General features: G+C 54.2%; 1 protein-coding gene across 2 annotated transcripts in view; it reads right to left on the bottom strand.

Moving 5' to 3' along the window:
- CPNE2 (copine 2) overlaps window positions 1-15,982 on the bottom strand; it is a 55,816-nt gene that overhangs the window by 10,236 nt on the left and 29,598 nt on the right. For both annotated transcript variants that reach the window (XM_016929891.4, XM_054669368.2), the window contains 5 exons: window positions 14,257-14,316; window positions 11,727-11,860; window positions 9,817-9,871; window positions 2,874-2,925; window positions 404-537 (listed from right to left, as the gene is read on the bottom strand). In XM_016929891.4, coding sequence (XP_016785380.1) covers window positions 404-537; window positions 2,874-2,925; window positions 9,817-9,871; window positions 11,727-11,860; window positions 14,257-14,316 — 435 coding nt within the window. The remainder of the gene's footprint in view (window positions 1-403; window positions 538-2,873; window positions 2,926-9,816; window positions 9,872-11,726; window positions 11,861-14,256; window positions 14,317-15,982) is intronic.

Raw genomic sequence — 15,982 nt, 5'->3', positions numbered from 1 at the left:
GGCCAGACAGTTCAGCAGCCCTCAGTGTAAGGCAGGGGCAGCTCTGATTGGAACTAGGTGGCTCAGAAGGGTCAGCGTTAGGGCCTCAGGGATCACTGCCTCCAGTTTTCCATCTTGTTACTCTTGTGGGAATAACCAGTACCTCGCCCTGGGGAGACATCTCCCGTTGATCACAGCCCTGCTTCCCGCTCAGCACGAATGGATTTGCTTTCTCCAGTCTGTGCTCCAGGAAGCCAGGACCAATCAAGTTGAGCTTGACTCAACTCTTACAATACGTGAAGGTAAAGCAAGGCCCAGAGGTGTCCACTAGGATTTAAAGCAAAGAGAAGGCAGAATATCCTGCTCCCCAGCCCAGAGGACGTGCGTGTTTCCTGGCATGACTGGCTTGCAGCTGCCTACTCACCGTGGCCGTCTGCTGCTGTGTGGCCTGGGCCGCAAACCGGGCCACGTGGTTGACGATGGGGGAGAAATTGGTAGGACCGTAGAAGCGGATGTGGGGCAGGCAAGCTGAGTACGCCTGGGCAATACCATCCACACCTGCCTCGGGAGAAGAGTCTGGATCAGCCAGGTCTCCCTGACCCCATACCCACTCTCATCTCACTGCTGATGAAGCATCTATTTCATGCTGACCCAAAATGTCCCTGCCATGGCTAGCATAGGCCTTGTGAGACTGGAAGCTGCCAGAGGGAAGGGCCAGCATGGTAAAAAGCCAAGAGCCCTGAATGTGAAGTCAGACAGGCCTGTAGAGTTTGAATCCTGCCTTTTCTTTGAGAGGAGTCTTGCTCTGTCACCCAGGCTGGAGTGCAGTGACAGGATCTCGGCTCACTGCAACCTCCACCTCCCAGGTTCAAGCAATTCTCCTGCCTCAGCCTCCCGAGTAGCTGGAACTACAGGCATGTGCCACCACACCCGGCTAATTTTTGTATTTTTAGTAGAGGCAGGGTTTCGCTATGTTGCCCAGGCTGGTCTCAAACTCCTGACCTCAGGTGATCTGCCCACTTTGGCCTCCCAAAGTGCTGAGATTACAGGCATGAGTCACCGTGTCCAGCCTAAATCCTGCCTTTCTTAGCTGTGGGACCTGGGGCAAGTAGTTTAATCTTTCTGAGGCTACGTCTTTGTCTGTCAATGGGACTGATAATCTACACTCTGGCAGTTGGCAGGAGGGGGGTCTCTCAGGCCTTTCCAGAGAAGGGGCTTGGCGAAGCTTGCAGTGATGCTTTGAGACCATGGGAAGCCATCTGGAGGTCCATTCTGGACATGCTATGGCTTCTGTTCGTGGTTGGGGGATCAAGGCATTCGCACAGTGCCTGTACAGAGTAGGCGCTCTGTAAATAGCTGCTGTTATGAGCACACTGCCCTGTAGCCCTGCCCAGAAGGCCTCTGGCCAGGGATGAAGTTGATCGACCAAAATGTCTCTGGAGATCTACCCCAAATCAGACAGCCTGGCCCAGCTTTGGGGATCCCCAGGGAAGGTAGATGCTATGTGGAAGCCAAGTCCTAAGCTGAAAGGTCTCATGATGATAGAAACAGCCCTCTTCCATACCCACCTGCATCCCCTCTCCTCCACTCAGTTTTCTTCCTCCCTTCCTCCATCCCTCCCTTCCTTCTTCCATCTTCCTTTTTCTTTCTTTCTTCCTTTCTTCCTCCCTCCCTCCCCTCCTCCCTCCCCTCCTCCCTCCCTTCCTCCTTTCCTTCCTTCCTTCCTCCCTCCCTCCTTCTCCCTTCCCCTTCCCCCTTCCCTTCCTTTCCTTTCCTTTCTCTCTGTCTCTCTCTTTCCTTTCTTTCTCTTTTCTCCATCCTTCTTTTTTTTTTTTTTTTTTTTTTGAGACAGAGTCTCACTCTGTTACCCAGGCTGGAGTGCAGCGACATGATCTCAGCTCACTGCAACCTCTGCCACCTGGGTTCAAGCGATTCTCCCGCCTCAGCTTCCTGAGTAGCTGGGATTACAGGTGCGCACCACCACGCCTGGCTAATTTTTGTAGTTTTAGTACAGACGGGGTTTCACAATCTTGGCCAGGCTGGTCTTGAACTCCTGACCTCTGATCTACCCACCTCGGCCTTCCAAAGTGCTGGGATTAAAGGTGTGACCCTCCCTTCCCCTCCCCATCTCTCTCTTTCTTTCCTCCCACCTCAGCTTCCTGAGTAGCTGGGACCACAGGCATATGCCACCATGCCTGGGTAATTTTTTTAATTTGTAGAAATGGGGTCTCCCTCTATTGCCCAGGCTGGTCTTGAACTCCTAGGCTCAAGTGCTCCTCTTGCCTCAGCTTCCCAAAGTGCTGGGATTACAGGCATGAGCCACAGCATCCGGCCTCTAATAGTTTCTTAACTGTCCCTAGGAGGCTCAGAAATCCTCTTAGGCCCAGAGGTGGGGATGAACACAGACACCATACTCACTTCCCAGCCCCTGCCTCCCCCTGATCCCCCGCCAAGTACTCCCAGAGCAGGGCTGGCCTTCCCAGCAAGGGGGCGGGTGGGAAGGAGGTGAAAGCAGGTGTGTCTGGTGCCACCCTCACCTCCTCCTGGTTTACACAGGACTTCCTGTCAGTGGTTTCCTGTAATTCTCACGGAACCACCCAGTAAAGTGAGAAGAGCAGCTGTCATAGTTATCCTGGAGCAGGTAAGGAGGCAAAGGCCCAAGAGGTACAGTGACCTTTCCAAGGTCCCACAGCTAGGAAGGGCAGCAGCTGGCCTTGAATCCAGGACTATCTGACTCCAAACTGCAGCTCTTCCCCCTCTGTCACTCTGAGCAACAGTAAGGGGGAGGGGAAAGGAGAAAGAAATGAAAACCTGTCCTCTGCCCTCCCTCCACCCAGGGAGCTGGCCAGGCCCGTAGCAAACACGGGGCAGCTGCAGGTGGGTCTGACACTCACCTGAGCAGAAGGGGTTGGTGGGGTTGAAGTTGATGGCAAACTCATGGGAGACCTGAAACGCAGAGAAAACGCTGAGCTGCAGCCTCCCGCCCCCAAACCCAGACCCAGGCCACCACCCACTGCCAGGCCAAGGCTCCCTTTGAGAGCGCCGGCTCATAACCCCCACCCCTACCCTCCTCTAGGCCACTGATACCCCCCACATCTGCTTTTCACCTCCACTGCTGGGTGTGACCCACAGAGAGGCCCAACCACCCTCTCCTCATAGTGGAGGAAACTGAGACCCTGGCAGGTCACCCTGGGCTCTTCTGGGGACTGGGGCTGCCTATGCCCCATCAGTCCTCTAAGAGTCCCGGGTGGGACAGGGATTTCCCTGTGGGCCAGGGTTCCAGGATGCTCCCTCATCACTGCTACTGCTGGATGTGGGCTCCACAACTAGAGCACCGCTTCTCTGGGCTTCAGAGGCTTTTCCTACCTTAACAGTAAGCAAAGGGGCTTAGAGGGGAGCCTGCCTTGCGCCAGACAGCCAAACGGGGGTGAGCTGACAGCCCACTCAGAGCTGACCTGGCGATCAGGGAGTGTAAGGGGGCTGCAAGGGGATCAGATGGGGCTATCATAGGCTCCCTAGGGACTCATCCTGCTTCTCTGCCTCCAGGCCCAGCACCCAGCCCCAGAGGATCATCAGAGACTGACCCGGACACTCCGGGACACTGCTGCACCCATCACATCCGGCTGCTGCTGCTCACATGGCTTCGGGGTATAGAAGGACTCATAACTGGCCCCGTTCAGGGCTGTGGGTGAGACTGCAGTGCCTGCAGAACCCAGGGCCTCGGGAGACGCTGCAGAGCTCAGATGGGGGACAGCCCCTCCTTTCTTCCCTCCCCTGCAGCCCCACAGCCCCAAATCCCCCTCAGCCCCCTTCCTACCACGTACCACATCCACATTCACTGCTGTGCAGGAATCCCCTTACTCCTTCCTCACAACACCCCAATGGAAGGGCAGCTGTTATCACCTCATCTTATGGATGACAAAACTGAGACACAGAGTGGACTAGAATTTTCCCACATTTCCTGGCGGGCAGAGCTGGGACTCGAACTGAGGTCAGGCTGCTCCCAGAGCTCACGTTAACCTCCAAAGGCGTTCCTCCCCCAGAGATTTTCAATGAGGAGGGTGGAGGGGTGCCCAGGGCAAAGCGACCACCTCCCTGGTCCTCAGCTGCAGGAGGAGGGCTTTTGTCTGGGCACAGACAATCCCAGACAGACCCTTCAGCTCCAAGACATGACGACGGGGGTACTGGGAGGCTCTCCTGCATCCAGCGTCCCCATTTTACAAATCAACAAACCGAGGCCCAGAAAAGGGAAGCCAGGCACCAGAGCCACACAGTCGAACAGGCCTGAGACCCAGTGCCCTCCCCTCCCCTGGGGGTGGGAGTTGGTCTTACTCCTGGGGGAGAGGGCAGGGACCCAGCAGTGGGGTTCAGTCTGGCCTCCGTGGCAGCCCAGGGGAGGGGAGGCGGTGGGAGGACTCCTCCCTGTTTCAGGCAATGGGATTTTCTGTTCTTTGCTGTCTGCTTTAGGCGCCCGGCACACAGCCAGTCCCCTGGTGTCCCTCTTGGGTCCTGTCCCTGTCCAGGGCCCACTTCACCCTGTCCCCAGTCTGGGCTCCAGGTTTGGGGGCTGGAGGTCCCTGTTGCCATGGAGACTTCCTGAGCCTCTATAGAGATTACGAGGGGGGCTTGTATGGAGGGGCTGAGAGAGAAAATGGTTGCCAGGGAAACAGGCCTCCCTTGGGCCAAAGTCTTCCTGAAAAATCAGATTTTAGGAGATTTTGGAGACCACAGTGGGAAAGCCCCCTGCTGATAGGGGTGGAGGAATATTTTGCCTTCTCGGGCCCCCCACTCTTCATCCCCACTCTTCCCCCCTCTTTATTTGGGGAGGGCCCAGCCTTGCGGTCAGGGGGGCTGTGGAAGGTTGTCCATCTGCCCCAGAGGCCCCAGAGGTTGTCTCCTCCAGCAACTCCATTTCATAGCTGGAAAGAGTGAGGTTCCCAGAGGGTCAGGGAGTGCCCAGGTCACACAGTGGGGCCTGGGGACAAGTGTCCATGCTACCAGGAGTGGCAGCTCAGCCCCTCCCATACTGGTTGCCCTGGTTTGCCTGAGAAAAGTCATAAACAGGACAAGTTCCTGGAGGCCACAGAAGCTGATGAGGGGCCCCTGGGGACTGGCTGCCAGCCACAGGCCTTTGTCCTGGGAATCCCTATTGCCTTCTGACAGCCAATGGCCTGGCTCAGCCTTGAGGTCAGGGAGTTACTTCAGGCTCAGTTCCCTGTGGCCCTGGTTGAGGCAGGCCGTAGAGGCAGGGGGTGGGGCATGGAGAAAGCCCAAGGGATCTCAGAGTGACTGTCCTCTCTAAGCCTCAGTTTCCCCACCTGCAGAGTATGCTCCCCCTCCTCCCAGACCTTTGCACAGACTGTGCCTTCTGCCCAGATCCCGTTCCTCATCTGAGTAACTCTGCTCACGTTGAAGGGCCAAGACCTCATGCCATCTCCAAAGGGAAACGCGTCCTGAGACCCTCAGCCACTCTCTGGGGCAGGAGTTCTCTCTGGGATCATCTGGGCCACCCTCAGGGAGAAACTGAGGTCTCAAAGGCAGGCAGCCTGTTCGCGTGCTCCTTCTGGCTCCTTCTAGCTTCCCACCCTCAGAGAACCAACCCCTCTGTTTGCTCAGGCCTGGGGTCCCAAATTTGGGCTGGGTCCCAAATTCATTCTGTCAACAAACAATGGCACTGCACACTGCAGGTCAGGTGCTGGGATGCAGGCAGAAAGAAACCCAGTGCCTTCCCCAGGCAATCACAAACAAGTCACAGAGTTCCATGAGGGCAGGGCTCTGGGCAGGAAGAAGGGCCCCCATGTGAGTGTGAGCATGGCTCCCAGAGGGCAGGCCACTCCCCGAAATTCTAGGTGAAAATCGGTGGCAGGAGCCCAGGAGAGGGAGCAGCGGGCTGAGTGAAGGCCATGTGCAAAGGCCCTGAGGTGGGAGTGAATGAAGGAGCTTCAGGCAGCAGGAGTGAGGCGAGTCAGAATGCGAGAGAGGGTGAGGGGCCAGGAGGGGCCAGGCCTGGCAGCTCCCATGGCAGGGGGAGGTGGGACACAGCATCTGTCCTTTCCTAGCCTGGACGCAGCATCTTTCTTGGCACCGCCGGGCACTCCAGCCTGGCCAAACCCTGGCCTCCCCAGCATCGCCCTGTGACATTTACAAGGAGGCTTTTGCTCAAGAAAACATCTCATTCAGTTCTTTGAAAGCTGGCTGGTGTCCTAGCAACGGGCTCGTGCTGGGCCCAGCCGCACCAGCTCGCCCTGCCCCCCGAATGGCATCACTGTGGCCCAGCTTTGGTCCCATCTGAGGCGTAGCCTCACACCACAGGGAGCCAGGACACCCACATCTCCTGCCCTGGCCCTTGGGCCACTCCCCGAAATTCTAGGTGAAAATCATCCTCCCCAGAGAGGACCAGAGAGGACAGGAGGCAAAAATTCATTCTGGAAACAGCAATGCGGCACGGCAGGGCAGACAAGAAGGGGCACTGGCCGAGCGAGACCCATGTGCAGACTTAGGAGCTCTCTGGCCTCACACCCCACAGGCTTCTCATGGGGAGGCAACAGAGTCTGAGAAGAAACTTTACAGTCCATCTGCCCAGTTGGTGAACATGGCCTTGGGCAAGTCATTTTGAGGCTCCAAGCCTCAGTTTATTGCCCTGTAAAATGGGACAGCATTCCCTGCCCATCCGCAGCGACTCCCCAGCATCACAGCTTCTGCCCTCATTGACGTCTCCATCTCTGAGCCACCAAACCACCCCTCCCCTGGTGCCCGTGGTTCTATGAGGAGCCCCCGCCTCCTGCCCCAGGACTACCCACAACCACACCTCAGGGACCCCCGCTTCAATTCACCTCCACGCCTCTCCTGGCTCCTCCTCAGCCTTTAGACCTGCTTGACCTGCCCCTTCCCCTCCCTCACAGCCAGGTGACTTCCACGCTGGCTGACTGCCACACTGGCTGATGTCTCCATGCCCTTCTCCCCTCCCCGTCTTGTCTCTGCCATATTGGCCCCAGCCATGGTCAGTGAAACGGACGGTCTCTTCTCAGCCTTACCTCACCAGGCCCAGGGGCAGCCTCCAACCCCACTCCCTCCTCCCCGAGCCCTGACTGCTTGGCTTCCTCAACGATCAAAATGGGTTCATAACAGGGCCTACCTCATTGGCTTTGGTGAGAATTAGTTGAAACTGGTAAAGCAGGCAGAGTGGTATCTAGAACATTCTAAGGGCCCAATAAATGCTGCTACTTATGGGTTTGCTTTCTGCCCCTCCCTCCTTCACTTCCTCCCTGCTCTGCCCCCGGGCTCAGTCTCCGCTTCATCTGCCTGGCTCTCTCATGCAGCTGTTTCTTTTTTTATTTTAATTAATTAATTAATTAATTAATTAATTTTTTAGAGACAGAGTCTCACTCTGTCACCCAGGCTGGAGTGCAGTGCACTTATAGCTCACTGGGCTCCAGGGATCTTCCTGCCTCAGCCTCCCGAGTAGCTGGGATTACAGACTCCCGCCACCACACCTAGCTAATTTTTGTATTTTTAGTAGAGACGGGGTTTCACCATGTTGGCCAGGCTGGTCTCGAACTCCTCACCTTGTGATCCACCCTCCTCAGCCTCCCAAAGTGCTAGGATTATAAGTGTGAGCCACTGCACCCAGCCAACTTTTAAATTTTGTAAAGCCAGGGTCTCACTGTGTTGCCCAGACTGGTCTTGAACTCCTGGCTCAAGCAATCCTCCTGCCTTGGCCTCCCAAAGCATGAAATTACAGGTGTGAGCCACTGCACCCCGCCTCATGTGGCTGTTTCTCACTCCACCTGTCTCCCTAGGAATCTTATCCTCCCAGAGGTGGCACCATGGGTCCTGGCCCAGGTGGCCAGGTCTCTCTCTGTCTCCCCAGAGCCCAAACCCATTGACCCATCAACCACTTATCTTTTTTTTTTTTTTTTTTTTTTTGTAACAGGGTCTCACTCTGTTGCCCAGGCTGGAGTGCAGTGGCACGATCTCGGCTCACTGCAACCACTGCCTCCCGAGTTCAAGTGATTCTCCTGCTTCAGCCTCCCAAGTAGCTGGGATTACAGGCATGTGCCACCACGCTGGGCTAATTTTTGTATTTTTAGTAGAGACGGGGTTTTGCCATGCTGGCCAGGAAGATCTCAAACTCTCTGACCTCAAATGATCCGTCTGCCTCAGCGTCCCAAAGTGCTGGGATTATAGGCGTGAGCCACTGTGCCCAGCCATCATCCACCTTTCTCCTGGGACTCCCACCTTACCATCTCCCCTGCTGAGCCTAGCACCCACCCCGTTCCTCATCTCAGTAAGCAGCACCACCCCCGCCTCAGTGCCCAGTTGGAAATCTTGGTGACCTCTTCGGCCCACACTCACTTGGTCACACAGAAAGTCCTGGCCTCTGCCCTGAGTTTCCTTGCCTTCGCCCCTTCTCTCCACCCTCCACTCTGCCCACTCTTGCCCTAGCCACGCCCCACTCAGCAGCCAGGAGAGGCCTTTAGAAATGCCAATCTGCTGATGAGCCCCTATGTGGTCCCTGCAGGGGTCCCCGTGGCCCTTTAATGCCCACATCTGTCTCCACCCTGCTCACCTCCAATGGAGGGTCTATCACCCACCTCTGCCAGTTCCTCCAGCTCGTCCTGCAGCCTTCGCACTGTCTGTTCTCTGCCCTGAAGGTTCCCCCTGCCCCACTGCCACCTCTAGTCACTCTGCTACTTCCCTTTCCCCTCTTGGCTTAGAGCTTGCCCCCTCCAGGAAGCCTGATGGCCCCAAGCTGGGTTGGGTTACCTCCTCGGCTCCCCACAGGCCTACGGTGCCCCCACCTCAGCACCGATGACACTACCTGTCTTTAGTGTTGCCATATAGAATACAGGATGCCCACTATGACTCAGAAACAGAAAACAAAAAACTGCATGTTCTCCCTTATAAGACGGAGCTAAACAATGGGTGCACACAGAACAGACACACAGAGGGGAATAACAGACACTGAGGACTCCACACAGCGGGAGGATGGAGGGGTGACGGATGAAATGCCACCTACTGGGTACAATGTACATTATTTAGGTGATGAATACACTAAAAGTCCATATTTCACACAATACATCCTCGTAATACAACTATACTTGTACCCCTAGATCCATACAAAACCTTGAATTTCAGATAAACAATGGATGATTTAAGTATAAGTATGTCCCATGAAATATTCAGGACATACTTATACTTTAAAAATTGTTTATCTGCACTGGGCACAGTGGCTCAGGCCTGTAATCCTAGCACTTCGGGAGGCTGAGGCCGGTGGATCACCTGAGGTCGGGAGTTTGAGACCAGCCTGGTCAACATGGTAAAACTCTCTACTAAAAATACAAAAGTTAGCTGCGGGGTGGTGGTGGGCACCTGTAATCCCAGCTACTCGGGAGGCTGAGGCAGGAGAATTGTTTGAACCTGGGAGGCAGAGGTTGCTGTAAGTGGAGATTGTGCCACTGCACTCCAGCCTGGGCAACAGAGCAAGACTCTGTCTCTAAATAAATAAATAAAAATAAACACATAAAAATAAACATTGTTTATCTGAAATTCAAACTTAACTGGGTGTCTTGTATTTTGATTTGCGACATCTGGCAATCCTATCTGTCTTCCCCACTCCACATGGGTTTCATGAACAGAGAACATAACGTGCTGCCCCGTTACAGCCTCAGTGCCTGCCCAAGGATCAGGCTTGAGAAATGAGCGTGGCCTGGGGTGAACACAGGGAAGGCAGGGCAACAGGGCCCCAGCCCAAGACCTTTCCAGAGCTGATCCCCGAGAGGCCACACACACAAACCCCATCTCAACCAAAAGGAAACTAACTCCGGTTTCACTCACCTTCCAGTCTGGGGGTAACTGGGCCCCGAATCCCAGAGCTGGAAACATCTTATCACTAATCAGAGAGAGAAGAGAAACACACTGTAAGACACCTGAGGACACCACCCGACCCTCTGCCCAGGGCTGGGCCCACTCTGCCTCATACACTTCCAAAGACAGAAAGGAGGAGCTCACCACCTCTAGAAAAAGCTGTTAGGATCATCTACCTAATGAGCCCAACCCACCTCCGGGGACCTGGTGAACATGTGGCCTGACCACATCTATACCTGTGGCAGACACAACAATGGTACTTCTAACCAATGGGCCTGGGCGCAGCTTCTAGATTCTTCTCAAACTGAGACTTCAGCCAGCCACTAAACCAAGGTCAAGAGGTCAAGATGGAAGTAGAATGAATGTACCGGCTGTCTCTCAGCCTCCTGCTCATAGCTGGGGAAAACTCTACTAATATGAGAACCCTCCTGTGGCATTCAAGGTCCTGTGTCATCCAGTCCCAGAGCCTAGTCTTATCTCCTTCCACCCATGCCCCTTCACACCCCACTCCCCTAGCCCTGGCCACTGGCCACTTGCTATTCCCCAAACACATAGGGTACCTTCACATTCCAACTTCAATGCTGCTGTGCCCCCATCTGTAACATCTCTCCCTAATCTGTTTCCCCTAGCAAACTCCTACTCATCCTCTAAGGCCCAATCAAAATGGCCCCTTCGCTCTGTAGATTTCCCTGATACCCTAAAATGCCTCTCTTTTTGTGCTCCCATAGCTCCTGCTTCACATGTAAACTGGTCTCTCAGAACTCCGACGATTTCTTCCTTATCTTCCTCTTTAAGTGAGAACTCCCTGAGGACAGGGACCACATTTCATTTGTACGTGCACTCAACAGACATCTACTAAGGATCCCTTTGGCTGCTGTGGAGGGGACACACAGCTGGGGGCCAGGGCAGAAGCAGGGAGACTGATGAGGAAGCTAATGAAATGATCTGGGCAGGAAGTGATGGTGGCTCAGCCAGGCATCTAGAGCTCACTGGGGCCATGCTAAGTCTTAATGCCCATTAGACAGCTCGGTGATGGGCTGAATGGGCAGCTGGACACCTGGGACTCCACCCAACCATGCTGATGATGACTTCCACCTCCCTTGCTCTGCATGTTGTACAGGTCCCTGGCTGCCCCTCTCTAGGAGGCCAAGTCCACACAGGGCTCCTGAGCCTGCTGTCTTTCCTGCCAAATCTCTGGCACCTGCTTCTTCCTCCCCTGTTCCCAATGTGTCAGCCTCCTGGTCATTCCATCCTCTGACCTGGAGCTCCCAATCAGCACCATCTGTGACAGTGATGTCATATCCTGTTGGTAGCCACACCTGCCACACTTTCACACAGCTTCCCTTCACTGACTTTCCATGGTACCCAGCCCGACCCAAAGGTCCCCAGGAAGCAAGGTCATGGGAGGAGGGTCCATGCATGCTAGCTGCTCCTCAGAAGTTCCCAATAGAAGCGAGACCATTAGGGAACTAGGCGCCAGGCCCAGGAACCAGAATGGCTGGCCTTTGGTCCCATGATCTGCGGGACCTGGAACAAATTTTCCACTGCCACCCCAGGCCTCCCATTCCCCAGCTCTAAAAGGAGAGGATGCAGCAATAATGAACGAGTTTAATCTTCCATCATGATTCATTTTCTTACTGGCTACTTGGTGTACTGTGTAGAAAATGATCCCAGTTTGAATCGGTGCTTGGCAGGTTAGAGTTCAGCAATTGATTAGCAATGTCTGCCAAGGGTATGGGAATGGGTAATAACTGCACCTATGCCATTTGCTGTCCATTCCTAGATTTGATGATCTCTGGGTCCCTTCTAGCTTTGATACACTGAGCTTCTCAGGTTGGATGGAACCCTAGCTGACCTTCAGAGCCCCTCTCCAACCTTACCTGTCGTAGTCCTGAATGATCTGCCCAACAGCCCAGATGGCCGACAGATATTCGTTGGTGCCCATAGGGTTGATATAGTGCAAAGAGGAAGGGTCGAGGGGATTCCCGTTGGAGGCTGTAAAGTCTATTCCAACCTGCAGAGTGGAGAAAAAGGCCACTCAGTGGGGCCAGAGGCCCCAGCACCCTATCCCACTCCCAGGGAATAGGAGAGGTAGATGGGACATGGGAAGCCCACTCAGCTCCCAGCCCTCCCCACAATAAGATGGTCTGAAACCTAGAAACTGTCTGATTGTATCACTCCTCTGCTCTAATGCCATCTGTGGCTCTCTATTGCCCAAGCATAAAGTCCACTGCCTAGATGTGATGACATAAGAGACTAACGTACAGTCCCAGATTCCTTTTTCTCCTTACTATCCCTACCCACACATTCATCTGTTCCCATATGCAGGCATTTATTCATGAGCTTCGCTCTGCATGCAGAGCCAGGCTATCGTTTCTTCCCGTCTAACTTTGCTCCATCTTCCAGGCCCAACTCAGATGCCACTGCTCCACTGCAACCTTCCCAGATAACCTCACCCCCAACCCAAGCCATCTCTCCATTATCCCTCAGACCACCAAGGGGCCTGGGACCTGGGGTTGCCTGGTAGAGCAGTGCCCGTCTCCCCGATCAGCTGGGAGCTCACCGCAGCACATACTCTGGAGAAGCCTGGCCCAGGGCTGGGAACAGCAGACAAGGCAGGTGCTTATTAACAGGGACTCGGGGCTGATGGGCAGGCAGGGACTAGGGCTCTACCTGCTCTCTCAGCCCCAGAGAATCCCAGCCCAATCCCTGGAGAAAGGGCACAGAGGAGTAGGCAAGAACAACCCCTGCCCAGCAGGGGAGGGTTAGAAGTAGGACCCCGGGGAAGATTTGGCTACATGGGAACTCAGTTGCTGTGGGGTAGGAGAGAAGAGGCCAACCATCCAAATCCTCATATGGCTAGAGGGTCACTCCCCCAGGTCAGGGGCAGCATGTCTTAGTCCTTGAGGGACCCCTGCAGGGACACAGCCTAGAGCCCGGCACAAAGAAGGTAGTCAGTGTGAGTTCGCTGAATGAACAAACTCGTGCAGGAGGAACAGGAGGGCCTGGCCTCTGTGCAGGGGAGGGGGCAGTGGTGGGCAGCAGGGTCAGAAGTCAGCAAGGCCAATCCTCTGACTCCATGGCATCCTGCGATGCCCTCCATTTCCCATTAGGATCTAGGGGTGGTGATGGGGAACAGTGAGACAACATGGGGAGGTGGGCAGAGCGTGGCACCCCAGCAGCTTCCTCCCTTCTGGGCCTGAGGCTCCCTGGGGGTGAGGAAGTAAAGCCAGGATGAGTGGCACAGAGTCTGTGGGGCAAAGACTCCAGGCCACAGGCAAGGTGGCAGTTCATTCTTCCAACGAGAAATGATGGAGCACCTGCTATGTGCCAGGTACTGTGTGATATGCTGGGGTTGGAGTGGAAGCAAAATAAAGAAAGTGCCCACACTTAAAAGCACTCACATTCCAGTGGGTGCGACGATCAGGGAGAAGCGACAAATGCATATGAATCTCGGGGCGGCAAGTGCCCAAAAAATAGGAAAATAGTGAGGGCCAGGCCCAGTGACTCATGCCTGTAATCCTAGCACTTTGAGAGGCCAAGGTGGGCAGATCGCTTGAGCCCAGGAGTTTGAGACCAGCCTGGGCAACATAGCAAAACCCCATCTCTACAAAAAATGCAAAAATTAGCTGGGCATGATGGCATGCACCTGTAATCCCAGCTACTCAGGAAGCTGAGGTGGGAGGATCAACTGAGAGCTGAAGGTGGAGGCTGCAGTGATCTGAGATCGTGCCACTGCACTCTAGACCAAGTGACAGAATGAGACGCTGTCTCAAAAAAAAAAAAAAAAAAAAAAAAAAAGAAAAGAAAAGAAAAGAAAGAAAATAGGAAGACATGACAGAGGAGCAGCAAGGCATTGAGGGAGAGAGGGCTCCCTGGAAGGTGACCTCCGTTACCTCCTCAGGCCTGAAAAATGGCAGGTAGGCAGCCATGCAAAGGTTCTGGGGAAGTGTTTCAGGCAGAGGGAACAACAAATGCAGAAGGAACAGCAAATGCAAAGTTCTAAGATGAAGCAAAGCTTGGCATGTTGGGCAAACAGAGGAAGAGTGTGGTTAGAGCCCAGTGAGCAAGGAGGAAGGAGGCTGCAGATGAAGGAGGCAGGGATCGCTGAAGGCCTTGTGGCCAGTGAGGAGGAATTCGTTTTCCTCCACCCACAGAAGGAGTGTAGCCACCAGACTGAGAGCTGTGCAGCTGTGCTCTGACCTGTAGTTAAGCCCCAACTCAGGCACACCCAGCAGGACCAGACAGCCCACTTATGCCCTCCTCACTAGGCCAGACACACTCCTTGCCCCAGGGAAGTCCTTCCTGAAGTCTACCCTAAGTCCCTCTGGCTGCACTAGTGGCCCAAGTCTTCATGGAGGACCCTCACTGGGATGGGGGTGCAGAGGGAGCCAGGCGGGAGACCCTTACGGTGAACATGAGCTGGCAGCCTCCCAGGATGTAGTCAAGGAAGGAGTAGTCTCGGTTTATCTGGAAGAAAGCGGATGAGTCAGTGGGTCCCCTTGACTTGGTCACACTCCCCATGGGGGAGTTGTTGCTCTATATCCTGCAACCTCAGTAGGGACAAGGAGGTCAAAAAAAGCTGATGAGCCTGATCTAATTACAACAAAACCCAAATCTCTCTATAACAAAGCCTTCAGTGCAATGGTTCCTAATGGGTGGGGGACTCACAGAGACCCCCACACCCCACAGATACACAGACACATGCTGGTTCCAGGCAGGGTGCCAGGGCCCAGTGTCAGTTACCTGACACAGAGTGTCTCAATTTGTCACTGTTAGGTACTTACCTTCTCCTGGCCCTTATTAATCTACCTTTTTAACAAAGAGAAAGAGCAGGCCTCCAGCTCAAGGCCTTCCTCTAGAAGTTGATCAAGCCGTTAAAAGACTATATTTGTTTTTGATGGTCTTTGTCTCTTTTTGGCAAAGAAGCCAGATCTTTTAATTTTGGTAGAGTTCTAATAATCTCTTTCTAAATAAATGTATTTAAGTTAAAAAAAAGAAAGAAAGAAAGAAAGAAAGAAAGAAACAGGCTAGGTATAGTGGCTCATCCCTGTAATCCTAGCAGTTTGGGAGGCCAAGGCAGGCAAATCACTTGAGGTCAGGAGTTCAAGACCAGCCTGGTCGACATAGTGAAACCCCATCTCTACTAAAAACACAAAAATTAGCCAGGCGTGGTGGCATGCACCTGTAATCCCAGCTATTCGGGAGGCTGAGGCAGGAGAATCCCTTGAACCTGGAAGGCGGAGGTTGCAGTGAGCTGAGATCACGCCACTGCACTCCAGCCTGGGCAACAGAGTGAGACTCTGTCTCAAAAACAAAAACAAAAAACAATAATACAGGGAAGAAAGACTGATTCAAAAAAATAAGTAAGGCAGGTGCCAAAAATTCTGAAAAGTGATGTGAATGATGGAAACTTCAGAAACAAGGACCATCCATCACAAGGCTGCAACCTGACATCTTGACCTTTAACGGAGTGCTTTTTTGTCACGACACCACTGAATGTTCGTGTAAACCCTAGCCAGACGAGGCTCCAAATAAGGTTGGGGTCTGGGATCCACCCGCTGGTGGAGAGCAGCGGCCAGACTCCTGAGCTGTCAGGCCCTGAGCCCAGGTCTCTTGCTCTCCTGCCCCAGGCTGCCTTCCTTAACGTTCTGCCAGATCCAGCAGTTATTTGCCCACCAGGTCTTCTGGCCCCCGCCCACAGCCTGGCCACTGCTGACATGAACTTCATTGCCTTTCTGGGCCTCAGTGGCCCCGGCTGTACCATGGGAGTCACAGTGACGCTGATGCCAGAGAGGACAGGGTGTCCCCACCCAATGTCCTCTGCCCCTTGCATGCCCACCGTGGGCGGCAGCAACTCGCAATGACAATTCTCCCACCAGGACAGGCCCTGGAAGGTCAGCTCGTGCCTTCCCTGGCCTCCACACAGGAATGTGAGAGAAGAGTAACCCTGGACATGCTCTGCCTCGTTAATATCTCCATTCCACAGATGAGGAGACTGAGGCCTGGTGACGTGAAGCTCAGAAGGCCATAGGGCCAGGATGTGGCAGAGCCGGGATTTGAACACAGGCCTCGCTGGCTCCAGATCCAGTGCTCTGTCTGTCCCTTCTGTGTGGCCTGAAACCTGGCCCCTGGC

The sequence above is a fragment of the Pan troglodytes genome, chromosome 18, assembly GCF_028858775.2.
Source record: "Pan troglodytes isolate AG18354 chromosome 18, NHGRI_mPanTro3-v2.0_pri, whole genome shotgun sequence".
Taxonomy (NCBI): Eukaryota; Metazoa; Chordata; class Mammalia; order Primates; family Hominidae; genus Pan; species Pan troglodytes.
The sequence above is the reverse complement of the archived record's forward strand: the minus strand, read 5'-3'. Positions and strand labels throughout refer to the sequence as shown.